Here is a 14,248-nt window from a genome sequence, read left to right on the forward strand (position 1 = left end):
GAGTAAGTGAAAAAAAACGATACAGTTGCTGTTTTCCATTTGACCTTTCTGGGTGAAGTCTTGAAAATCAGTGTAAAAAATAAAACGAACTGACAAGAACACTATCACACAAACTATAAATGTAACACTATCTGTGCATTTGCAAATATTGATTTTTTTTGTATTGTGCACAGCAAATCGATCTTTCAGAAAGACGAGTCTGTAAAAAGTCATGTTTTTGTATCTGTCAGGTTTTTTCAAGGATTCAAGATTGTGAAATAGGTTATATGTGGCCTGCTACATGTAACTGTATGCTTTTAACTGTTTTTTAATCAACTTGACCTATCAGCAACTGATGAACCTTGATGAGACCAACAAGGATATTTACATGCCTTGCACGCTCTATAGCATGGTCTTATGACACAAAACAATATTGGAATATTAAAGTGATCCTTCCAAAATGACAAGCTATAGAGGAAATAATCTCGGTAGTTGGCAACTGACTGCATTGAGTAACAAATGCAACTACCGGTAGTAGAAGCATGTGTGTTTCTGCAAAACATATCACCATGACAATAATCCAACAACTCCTAAGACAACCTTACCTGTGTTGGTTCCACCGGTCAGAACCCAAGCGCCAGTGGTCTTAGCAGCTTTCTGTAGTCCCTTGCTGAACACCCTTGAAATCTTGGGCTGCAGAGCAAAGTTCTGTATACCACCATGGATAGATATGACCAGCTTTGGTAGTTCCAGTTTCCACTCCTTCTGGAATAGTTCCAGGATGCTTTCCGGCTTAGTGTCCGCAGACAGACGGATGTACTGGAATGAAACAGACCATGATTGTTGTTGTTTACACATGATTGTTGTTGTTTGCATGGCACAACCACATGTTCAAATTATTTCTTTGGAAATTGCTGAAGTCTAGCACAGTACAACACATGTGAAAGTAAAACATCAGCAAGTCCCCATATTGTAGACTGCAAGTCATCATCAAATGGATGATGGTTAAGTAAGAACCACCCTGTAATGGAGAAATGATTGTGACAGTACTGTTTGGGCAGGATTAGAACTCTGTCTGTGTGCAGTAGAACAACATCTGTGCCAATTTTCCCCCTTTGTACCTATACCGGTACATCTCTTTGCATGCACTAGAGTATGTTACTGCTGTGTTGACACTCATGGATTTAGTATTCAACGACAACCTGATCCTGTCACTGAATATTTCACCAACTTTATCCTGCTCACCCCTAATTCACTGTAAACAGGTCAAAAGTCACCACAGATAATAACAGCTTGGGCCAAACTAAAGTGGTGATGGGGTTAAAAGTATGGAAGGTAATTTTTCTCTGATGCTGCCCTGCTATGATAAGTGTATGGGGCATATTAAGGAGTTGTCACCTTTTGGCAAGACTCATGAATATCTTGCTTATGCTAGGCTGTAGTACATTTTAATGTTATCTTAAGGGGTATGTTTGTATTCATTCCCCTTTAAAGACACCCCAGACAAGTTAGGATTTCTACCAAAAGGAGCTGTCCCAGTCTTTTTGAGAAGCACATTTCGTTATAATAGCGATGCAGCAACTTCCCTTGTGCAGTCAACGATTGAGCATGGCTGTCAGAATGGTTGTCACCCTACATTTACTTGAATGGTAAATTTAACACTTTTCAAAACTGTACTTCATAGCATGCATGTACAAGGAATTTTCTCCAACACTGAGCCTGCAACACTACATTATGTAGTGTCATGCATACAAGGTGTATAACTGTGATTCAATCATCATACCTTAGTTTCTTCAGAATGAATAGCAGAGGACCTGAACTTGTCTAACAAAACAAAAATTTAATATTACATCTAAATTTAATATTATATCTAAATATGGTGACTTTGTTCCTTCAATAGTTTTTGTATTCAATGTCTATCCAACCCCCATCCCACCCTCCAGCCCTTTTCAATATGCTCGTGATAGCAAAAATCATGAAAATAACTGTCAAAACTGAACATGCGGGAATGATACTGAACGTGCAGAAACGATAAAGTACAAAATGTTCCACTTGAATTTCACAGGTTTTTGCTTCATATCATAAACAGAACGTTTACAATTTTGTTGCCTACATGTACGGTACGTGGGGAAGCTCCTTTTGTCTTTCATACCAGTACATTACTCAAACCAAACACAGATGGCCATACATGTAGCAGATGGCAATCATATCTACCCAACTCTTTTAATTCAAGCAAAATTTTTTCACAAATCAAACAATGTAATATTAACATTGGCCAACATTCCATTGAGTTAAATGTTCAAATTCTGTCAGTCTATCATTTTTACTTCAAAAATTTTGGTGAAACCTGACCTTGATGGACAGGACAGACCTCAAAGGAAAATGGGAGCAATAATTTACAACAGGGTGTGAAAATCAATCTGGAAGTGATTTTGCAGTTTTGTTTGACACATCAACTGGCAAATGTAGATATGCATAATGAAATGGACAGGATGGCTGAAAAAATAATAATTATGGTGATTATTTGTAATTACCTGTGCCTTGTTGGCTTGTCCAGCACCTTGGAATTCCAACAAACCGTAAGCATCCGTAGGACTGGAATTGGTGTGATTGTCCACTGTCCATTTTCCATGGCTTGCTGACTTCACATGAGCCGTCTGAGTTAAATGTGAATGGTTAACAAACAACTGACCACACCCACATCTGCAGTGACCAAAAAGAAAATATCCAAGAAGTTACAGCAAGAATGGTATATGTACAGCAAATATACACAATGTCAGGCATGCTGCACTGATGATTGGATTTCTCTGTGGAGAGCTTACGTTTCATCATCTTCTTAATAAAAGCCATCCTCATTTCTTGAAATGTGAAAGATTTACGAGAAGAAAGAACATCTCAACAGATTTCTCATAAAACTTCATTTTCACACCCATTTACTTATTAAGGCAGACTTTAGCAGAATATGTAGACAATCCCCTATACACTCATCAAACAAATTTTCACATTCCTGTCAATAATGTATAAGGTAATGGCAATACAGAGGTATTTTTTTTATTTTACATCAAAAGATACAACAATTTTCATCATGTTGAAATATTCAGGGCTATCGTTTGCTCCTACAATGTGTGTCTACATAAATGTGGCAATGTTGTGCTCGTGTAGTTGGCCATATGAAAGTTCCCTCCTGAGCCTGGTTCAAACTACAGATGGTAATAGAATAATCAAATATAAATATAAAAATGCAATTATCCCCAAAAAGGGACAATACCTGAAAATGTTGATGATATTTTCAGAATGTTATTCTGGTAAAAAATACATTTTTCTTTTCCTTCTCTCCAAAGTATATTGAAATTCAAAGTATTTGTCTTGCCAACACAATGCCTTTGTACACAATATGCAATATTACATCTATTGTTGACAACAGAACTACCGGTATAGTCAAAACAAAACTTTAGAGTTTTCAACAAGAACAGATGTACAGTCATGTAACCGGTAGACAAATTGTTGACAAATTGAACATTACGCATTGTGAAATGGTTTTGTCAGTGGAATAAGAAAGTAATCAATGTATTTTACAGACAAAAAACATACTGGAAAATTTCCTTAGTGGTATACAACATAGGAATATTTGGACTGCCAAGGAAAATGACACACAAATTTTAAGTCGTACTGGTATACTGTCAATATTTAGCACAAGGATTATGAAAAATCCCTTCAAGAACCATCTCAAAAAGTTTATCAATATTGTCCTTGGTAAAAATGTTGATATTTTCATGTACATCTGAGAGAGAAAATCATCTTTTCAGGTTAAAAATTGTGACATCTCAATGCCAGTGGAATAGCTAATGACAAAACCTGCACTATTTTCAAATCTGGAGCTATGCTCTGTTTTGGTAGAAATAACCAATCACCCTGACTAGGTTAATTGAACATTTTACCAACATCCTTCCCTAATACATGCCCGTTAGACTTCATAGGGTCACATACCACTTCATGATGCCACATACACTAGAGTCATTAGAACAACATAAATAAAATTGGTTCATGCAGAATGTAAGCCTGCCACAAGAAACAACCGTCAGTCATTTCAACTGCAAACAGTTATTTTCTGGTTTATTGCAAATTAATCCACTAGATCCCTTGGCTAAGTACGCTTTCTGTAGACCTTTTGATAAGTGAATTATCGTGTGTCTACCCCTGAAGAATTCAACGTGATAAGAATATGAATGCGTTGGTATAGAGCAGGGTGATTCATGCAGGACAATGCACTGTAAACCATACATCTATTTAAGCTGATTTCATATCAATTCTTCCATGAAATGAAATCCCTGCATTGAACGGCGTTCACATGAAAATGTGAATGCGTAAGATAAATATGTTCTTAAAACCAAATACGCATATATGAAAAATTGGAAAAACAGAGTTAAATTGGCAAACAAAAGTGACGCCAAGGCAACTTGTGAATTGATGGATACATTCCAACTGTACGACTTCCGCAAGAATTTCTTTCCATTACATTGCAATATTGCGCATTCATTTATTCAAATCAGACACTGTCCTGAGTCTTTTACAATCAATGACTTCTAAATGTCGTAAAATGTCACTTGAAAGTTTTTACTTCCATACTGCTCATAATCATATTTTCTCGTAAAACAATACATTGATTTTCATCCTCAAATGCCATACGGATGTTTTCCACACATAAATCATATCATATTAACTTTTTTTTGCTATAAATTTCTGTAAGACTCAGCTGCTAGGATTTTCCCAAGAGAGAAAAAAAAATAAAGCGAATATCCATAAAAGTATCCAAATAAGTAAATTTTTAAAGTCAAAATAATTGCACATGGTTATCAAGCACATGCTGTGTACATGTACATTATGAAATAATCAATCAATATGTATGAATGCGAACATATTCACGTTAGCTCCTGTCTGACTCATAAAAAAAACTCCACAATCAGAATTGTAAATATACCTATACAACTGACTTGGTTAAGACATTGATGGTAAAATTGGCTTTAGGGTGATGTCACTAAAATATGACTTAAGATCCTTCCAGCCAGAAGTTATCCACAGACATCTTTATTAAGGCCTTGCTGAAATCTCAATAAAACGTTAAGACAGTAAAAACAATCTGTACTATGTTGCCTCTTATATTTTATCATCCTGTCCATAAGCCAGTGACAGTGATATCTCCATACTCTAGAACTGAAAATGTAGGACAGATGTCTACTTGCAAATGCAAATTTATTCTCAGTCAGCTTGACAATAGTAGAAAATCAAATTTGTGATCACCCCGGGGTGGTTGCACCTTATTTGATAAAGATCCTTGTTTCTTTCTTAGGAATGAAAGTCACTAATCAACTTTGTGGGGTTTGGCAGTAACACTAGAATACTGAAAGATATTTCACAGTCAAGTACTGTGCAAGCAGGCATTTTGTGAGGCCATGGTCTTTGCTGCTACATGTACACCAGAAAAACAGAAATAAGGCAAATAGTAGACTGGCCCCAGTCACTTGGCTTTTCTTGGCAACACCAGTAGTGGGCATGATCTAAGCAACAGCCTACCACTAACATGACAGTCTACTGAAGTTTATTCCTTCAATACTCTGTTTTGATATTTGTATGCTCACAGACTTGGAGCAAGTCTAGACAAGAGAGTACTTGTTCATTTCTTGACATAAGCCATGTATACATGTTGTACTAGTATGAAAAAAACAGTTGTAAATGTTGAAAAAATTTATCTTTTCAAAAATTAAAAATGTCTGCCATTCTCCTATTACAGTAAACTGTTTCCTTTCATCAATACCGGTACTGGTCAGCTATTGAGATTACAAAACAATGCCTGATCTATAGAAACCACATAATGAGTGCTGTATGGCATTTTCTCATAGCCAAAAAGTAAAAAATGTAGATGAATTAGGCATGGGGGACAAATTCAGTTGTTTCTTTGAACTTTCTCATGTTACATTAGCCAAATAAAGCAGCTGTTGACAGTCTTGTAAAGTATTCTAAAATTTCAGTTGAAATAGATTGGAACCATTACTGTACTTGTTTAGTATCTTGCCCTCATTTCAAACTGTCACAAACTAAACTCCCATTTCACACTAAAACCATCTAATTTTGAATTCAAACCAGGGGCTGGACCAGGGGGTTGGACCAGGGGGTTGGATAGAAGGCCTCTGCTGTATTTTTTTTTTCCAGTCATGAAATGCAATTCAATACTCGCACATAAAGTGGCCATTTCATGAATGTATGCACATAACTGCATATACCGGTATACCCTCACCTGAGTAAATATCTTCATTGCGGATACATTGCCTAAGTTATGTTTACACTTTGGAAAAATGGCTAATTAATTTGGACATTTTGTGGAATATGCACTGGTTTTGAAGGAGAACTGAGTAAAAATGCATACAATGCAGCTACTGTACATGTATACGATGCTATTCTCATTGAATGCCTCACGGTCCCTCCAGAGCCATGAATGTCTGAAGCATGATGTACCATCATAGTATTCAATTATGCAAAATATACTTAATGATTGTTCATTATTCATGCAATTCTATAGATGACTCATTATCAATGGCAAATATAGTTGACAGTGAACTTCACACCATATACTTAATCTTGGTCAAAATACCACATTGCTTGGCTTTTGGTACTGGACAATTCTTGCACACAAGTCTCGCATTCAATGGCAAAATATGCAGATTAGACTTAATTATGCACACAACTACTTCAAGAAACAAATAAGGATAAAGACTTCACGCTATCACACAATGAGTACATTACATGCATGCAACATTGGGTCCCGAAATTCTTGAAATAATACCGTATTGGGAAGCTAGGTAAATATGCATTGGTTTATCTCATTGGACACAGGTACACATCAACTCTACCCAACTAATCACATACATGTATACAACTGTAGCCCTTCTTCTGAACATGCTAAGCACCAAGGGGCAGTGCATGACATTCAGCATTAAAGCTTCAAAGATAATTATTGAATGAGATTACAGTCAACAGGCAGACAGTGGACAGGAGACAGCAATAACACCATTTACTGGTACTGGTATGAAGGAGGTAGGAAAAGAACTGGTAAGACTTCACCTGGAAACCTGTCCATTTTATGAACTCATCAATGGCTTTGAAAAAATTGTGAAAATTTGCCTTCAATTGGTGTACCGATAACTACCGTACATATACATTGCATTTTCAAATTCTGACTCTTTTTGAAAATTTTGAAACGCCTTCTCACCATAACTAGGAATCGGCAAGATCTATACTTGCCACTTTGTTCTAAACTCTTATGTGAAAGTTCAATGAAGAATTGCCCTACAGGTATTTGCATTTGTGGACCTCATGTGTGGATAGAAAGGGTGGCTTTCACATCAAATTACCTACCAAAAAAGATATATAAAAGACATCATGGAGAAATCATATATGAACAGATGAACAGTACAAGTGAGTAAAAATATAAATTCTTCATACTGTGTTGATTCAGAAATTTCAAAATCTCAGCATACCAGTAGGCTTGAAATACTAAATCGCACAGCTTGAATTATTTGTTTGTGCTAGTAGCTTATTCATGATTTTCAAACCATTTAATGGAAGTGGGAATCTCCAATGACTTCCAGTAAATACCGAGCTCTCCCATCAATTTGTCATGCTATGGAAACATCAATACAAGTACAGTGAAAAGTGATATCCATCCACAGCACGTTCACTGGCACATAATTCACAGAAGTCATGTGGACAGAGATTTGAGGCAGAGTATACCCTGCGGACTGACACTGAATTCAGATGGGCAAAATCTTACAACTCCTACAGCTAATGTGCACTAATTTGAATCCTCTTTGGAAAAATTTATCCTCATTTTTCATAACCAACTTGAACTCTGTTGACAGCCCTTTTTTTAAAGCCTGACATCAAAAAACATGAGAAATTCAGGTTTAAAATAACTATCTACAGAGGGTATAATTTTGGTATTTCAAAAATTAGCATATATTTTTAACATTGTTGATAGCAACAAATGGATAAATATACTGTAAAACGAAAAGGAATGTGTGGAAGATAATTTGATCTACATATTTAGGGATATGTGTGCACAATTTCAATTGAACTAACACCCCCCCCCCCCCTGAGAAAACAAACAATAATTTCAATAATTTTTCAGTGTTTTAATCAAAATTTTTTTCCCCAACAAGATAAGTTAAGACACTGGAAGTTATTTTGAATTTCAAAGGATGATAAATTTCAGTTAATTTGCCACTGTAATCTAAATAGTAGCACAGGGACTCCAAATTTTGATCTAAAATAATAATGATAATAATTTTAGGAATTTTTATTAGCATTATACTATATGAGCCGAAGTAGAGAGCTTTCATTTTAAAGGTGAAGTACTTTGATATGAAAATTACAAATCTTAAATGCTTGTTCAACAGCTTGAATAGCAATCCCAGCATGCATTGGTTTGTCTCAGCCTCAGTCAAGAAGACTAAGGTACATCTATAAATATCAAATACAGTTGACAGCCAATATTCAAACAAACATCAGTAAAACATTGAACAGAAAGCCAATTTCCACAAAGATCACAACTGCGACCCTAACGAAGGACAAGAATTTTAATCCTTCACAAACAGCAAGGTCGGAAGATGAGGAGTTAACACAGAATACTGAATGGTACTTACCGCCTTGGTTCTCCCACGTTACCGATGAATTTCACACACTCCTTCTTGTTGAAGGTCTTCTCGATCCAAGCTCTCTGTGCCTGCAAGAATCAAGTTGTAGATGGCAAACAGCCATGACTATACTTTCAATTTCAACCAATTAGGCAGGTACAATGTACTGTACAATGTACAACGTACATGTACCAATATGCGTCAATATAATTGTTTATAAATATAGAATGCAGTCAACCCTGAAAATGATGTTAACTTTCTCTGTCAGGTATACATTTCCTTGTCAGAACAAGTCTGAGTTTTCTCAACACCAAGGTTTCCTTTTAGCGAACACTAATAAATCATCTACTGTAAAACAGTAATGTATATGGAAAGCTTCACTATGTTTTCCAGTACATGTACATTTCAATTCAACCAGCTGATTACTTGCTAGTTGGATCAGCATATTTACTTTGTCAAAATTCAAGTTATATATATATATATATATATATATATATATATATATATATATATATATATATATATATATATATATATATATATATATATATATATATATATATATATATATATATATATATATATATATATATATATATATATATATATACAAAATATATACAATGTGCCCTCCCGTTTATCACCATAATGGTTTATGGCAACCTCTGAACTTGGGCACAGAGAGTACGGTATATATATATATATATATATATATATATATATATATATATATATATATATATATATATATATATATATATATATATATATATATATATATATATTATATATATATATATATATATATATATATATATATATATATATATACACAATTGAGTTGATCAGGATAATTTAAAATATTACATTTCCACTACAAATTTGTTTCGTATAGGCTGCAGAGCCGCCTACACTCATCGGGTGGCTGTGATCGGCTGTGATGTGGAAATGTAATATTTTAGATTATCCTGATGTAATATTTTAGATTATCCTGATCAACTCAATTGTGTATTTAGCTCTACTCTAGTATTGAGCACTCTACTCCAGCTGATCTTGAACTAAACAAGTATATATATATATATATATATATATATATATATATATATATATATATATATATATATATATATATATATATATATATATATATATATATATAAGTATACAGGTGTCCTCGTGGGAAATTACAGTGCTCATTGCTAAAGCACAGCGTTATAAATAATAACACAAAATTACTTCAAGTACAAAGTAATGATATCTGTTACATAAGTTTCATGCATCCTGTAATCATCAGACAGAAGAAGTGACACTTCTTCTGTTTGATGATTATATATATATATATATATATATATATATATATATATATATATATATATATATATATATATATATATATATATATATATATATATATATATATATATATATATATATATATATATATATATATATATATATATATATATATATATATATATAGGGGAAGCATAATGCAATGTACATATACCATAAACATAGAATTATGAGTTGCTTTACTGTTCTACTGTACAGGTGATAATGTCTACAAACCAGGTTTCATGCATTTCATGAATCGTCAATCATCGAATATCAGCAATCGTCAAGTATTAAACACCAGACATTACTTTTACTCTACATGAAGATGAGCATAATAATAGTAATATATTCACATACGAAGGTATACCCCCGGTACATGTATATGTACATCTATATACACCGCAGTTTCGCGTGTCTTCCCAGAGTAGCTTAACATCGAGTACACGGAAAAACACATCAGGTATTCAGTATGTCTGTAACTTCAGTTTCACACACGCCAACGCTCATCAAAGAGACTTTGGTATATTCTTTGTGTGGATACATCTTATGTAGTGGGCAAGTACCATTTTGACAGTGGGTGGGTCTTAAGTTTGACATATAAAACTTGTTTATCTTGTCAGGTTTTTTGGACTAAGTCAGAAAGTGTATTAAACACTTTTGATTTGTCAGCATCAGTTAAAATAGCTTCTCTGTCAAACAATGATTACATGTACATTTCTTACATTTGTGTGAGAATCATGTCACTGTGGATGGGATCGACCATGACATATTCAATGGTTTGTCTTTGGACTTGAGATCCAAAATGCAAATTTATTCAATCAATGTTTGCACATGTTTAGCATATCATGTGTTGGATGTACTATCAAAGGTCTGGCCACAGTCCTGTCTGGCGTGATAAATACCACCTTTTGATTGGCAGGTTTGTTGAAGTTGACAATCAGATATATCCCAACATTGAAACTCAGCTGAAAGTGCGCTTCCTTTGATTTTAATGAAATTTTTGTTGTGTGCTAAGATAAAGCATACTAATTACCTATATTCCAATTGAGGCTTTAACTCACATACCGGTATATGATGATTATCACATATACGTTATTCCTGTTGAATATTTTGTGGAGTCTTCAATTGTGGGTGAAATGTTTGTAAAGAGGGTGGCGGAATATTTTTCCAATGTCTGTCTCTAAGCTCTTGCTGAAAGGTGGATTAGATTGTATGTTTCATTTCTCCTTCAACTGGTTTTTTGCAACCACTGGTTTCAACTGGTTGCAAGTGTGTTGTTTAAATGTTTGGCTGCATTGGAAAAAGTTGTCTTGTGGTTGATACTGATACATTCCCTTTGGGTATTGGATTGCTTGTGTACATGTTCATACTGTACAGGGATACCATATGGCCTTTTGGTTTCCTGTATGAGCAGTACAGTACTTTCCATCATGAAAATGGTTCCATGCAATTTTGGAGGTTAAGTTTATTTTTGATGCTTAAATTATTGGTTCAAAATCACGGAGCACCATTACATTGTGCCTTATATCATTTCTACTTTGCAACCTGTAATGAAAGTTTCAAAGGCGGAGAGTCATCCATCACTATTGTGGCCAATCTGATCTTTAGAAAATTTTAGGGCAAAGGTGTGAAGAATATGCGGGCGTACCGTTTACAAACCGACGCCACATCGTAACGTCCAATTTTTAAATGAAGCATGACTTTAATATCTCACTTCACTGATCATACCATGTTGGCAAATAGGTGGGGACACCGTCAAAGGGCACTACAACAAGGGCGTTCTGTGACCCCAAACTAACAATAACTAATAAATAGCTATCTGTAAATAGTAGGGGTAATTCATATTGTCCAGTCAAATAGTTTGTCAATCAAAAGCTATTATTTATGGGGGCCAGCTGGACTACAGTAAGACATGTGGTGACAACACTCACAGGTATTACATCAGATTCGTTGGAAAAAAATCTAGTATGTTCAAAACAACATGATAGTCACGTGCAAACTTTTAAATTTTCCATAACAAAACCCATGGTAAGTACAGAAAGATGCAGTCTAAATCTCAAATCTAAAGACAAACCATTCAACATGCCTTTGACCATCCTGCCCTGAGCATCTGCCAGTACATGTTTCTTCATGAATAGAAGCGCCATGTGCCATAATGTACTAGACATGAATGAGGACAGTCATTTCCACACCACTGCCATACAGTTATCACGTGTCACCTGCAGTTATCTACAGATTCCCATATGCTTAGCATGGACCTGATTTCACGTGATGTCAGGGCAAAAGACAAATCTGAACAACAATTTTTGAAGCGCCCTACTTTCAATTTATCTTATTACAGTAATAGCCATCCATACTATTCTTTAACACATACTCGTCTTTATTAAATAACAATACATGGCAGAGGTACAGGCACTGAAGTGTTACAGCTGAACATGGAAAAGAAACGCAAAGTTGATCTAGTTTTATATATCAATGATTTAATCATTATTATTAGAACAGCAATAACAAGTGACCTAATGGCTGATAGCGCTCCGCTGTGATATGTAGAGAATAATTTTTAGTGACAAATGTGTTGATGAAGAAGGTAACTGTTGGTTTCACAGAACAAGATCGGTTTAATCCAAAATGAGGAAAATGGCCACCAGTCCGCCAGTTCAATCAGCTTGGGCTTCTGACAAACACTTGGCCTTCTAACATGCATGTACCATTTGCAAGCAGTATTATACTGTGACCACAACAGGAGAAATCAGAGAATGTGAAAATGGCAAGCTTACCTGATCATAAATGATTTTTGTCTACAATGATACATGTATATAACATGACTGTGGTTGTTTCAATGAAAAATATTCTAAAACCACATTTTATGAGTAAATCGTACATGCCATGGACAAAGTATTACAAAAGACTTCTTGCACCATTACATTAGTAGCGTGGTTTATATGCAGACTGGGCTATCTAGTGATCTAAGGATGTCTGTACAATTGCTTTTCCAAAACATGTACACAAAAAGAAACAAAAAAATGTGTACTTGTTCATTCCAACTCAACGTGCTATTAGCGCAAAGATGAGAAACCGCAAAAATAGCCACAAAAATAAACAATTGAAGATTTCATCATAATTTGTAGATATCATCATCCCTCGTACTATATATATATATATATATATATATATATATATATATATATATATATATATATATATATATATATATATATATGTATGTATATACAATGTATGGGGTATTAATATATATACACACACACACTTTCACACACACACACACACACACACACACACTCAAATACAGTTATCTCAGAGGATTTAAACTTGGTTTTCTCATATTACATGCTGAGATTGCGTGCTGAGTAAACACAAGATTGAAGAGAAATGCCTAGGGGCTTGATGAGTCCTATCTTACTCGACCTTTGACTTCCAGAATAGCATTGCATTTATTTCCATGACTGCACTTAATTTCTATGCCATATTTTATGATGGGTAGATTAGTCCTTCAGCATGTTTTAGTTCATTGTGAAATGGAAACACACACGTTTTCTGAATGCCACTCAGCACCGGTACGTAATACATGTAATTGTCAAATGGAAAGGTAAGCTGCAAATTGGACAGGTAACCACATACACATGATGTTTCTCCTCCTGTAGAGGTAAAGCTGTAGGAATCTGGTTTAGTAGCTCTAATGGTACACACTGATTTGTTTGAAATCACATGTACAGCACTCACATACAAATCTTTGAGGGGTGTCAGCATTAACACTTTTTGTATTTCAAGCAATTTTGACCAAATTTTCAACCTCTAAGTTTCTAGGTCAGTGCTTAGTGGTTTGGATTACAAAGAATGCTGAAGGACAGCTATGCTTGGATGCAATCAAACTTATGAAATTTCAGCTTTTAAAGTATTAATGGTTATGGATATTATTTTCGAAAGAAAATAATTTCCTACTTCTGATAATGAAAGACGCTGCCTCACACATAATGGAGAAAACCAATTAGCATGTGGGACAGCAGTTGAGATACGATGGTACAAAATCATCTCTTTGCAATCAGATATTAAAAAATATGAGTTGCACAAACTTGTGTTCAACATCTTTCCAGTATGAAGTTCTAGCGTGTGATGTACATACACGCAGAACGCCATACAGTACAGAACATGTGTATATGTCTTCTTTCTCAATCATCTATGTTATTCTTGACAGTGTTTTTTACTTGCCTACAACTAGTTATTTCTGT

At 34.7% G+C, this 14,248-nt stretch overlaps 1 protein-coding gene across 2 annotated transcripts in view; it reads right to left on the reverse strand.

Annotated features, from left to right (window-relative positions):
* Positions 1 to 14,248, reverse strand: part of LOC139122003 (transient receptor potential cation channel subfamily M member 3-like) — a 60,115-nt gene that overhangs the window by 35,290 nt on the left and 10,577 nt on the right. For both annotated transcript variants that reach the window (XM_070687341.1, XM_070687340.1), the window contains exons 2-4: positions 8,676 to 8,755; positions 2,514 to 2,682; positions 585 to 798 (exon numbers count right to left, since the gene is read on the reverse strand). In XM_070687341.1, the coding sequence (XP_070543442.1) occupies positions 585 to 798; positions 2,514 to 2,682; positions 8,676 to 8,755 (463 nt within the window). The remainder of the gene's footprint in view (positions 1 to 584; positions 799 to 2,513; positions 2,683 to 8,675; positions 8,756 to 14,248) is intronic.

This window comes from Ptychodera flava, chromosome 21 (assembly GCF_041260155.1).
Source record: "Ptychodera flava strain L36383 chromosome 21, AS_Pfla_20210202, whole genome shotgun sequence".
In the NCBI taxonomy this organism is placed as follows: domain Eukaryota; kingdom Metazoa; phylum Hemichordata; class Enteropneusta; family Ptychoderidae; genus Ptychodera; species Ptychodera flava.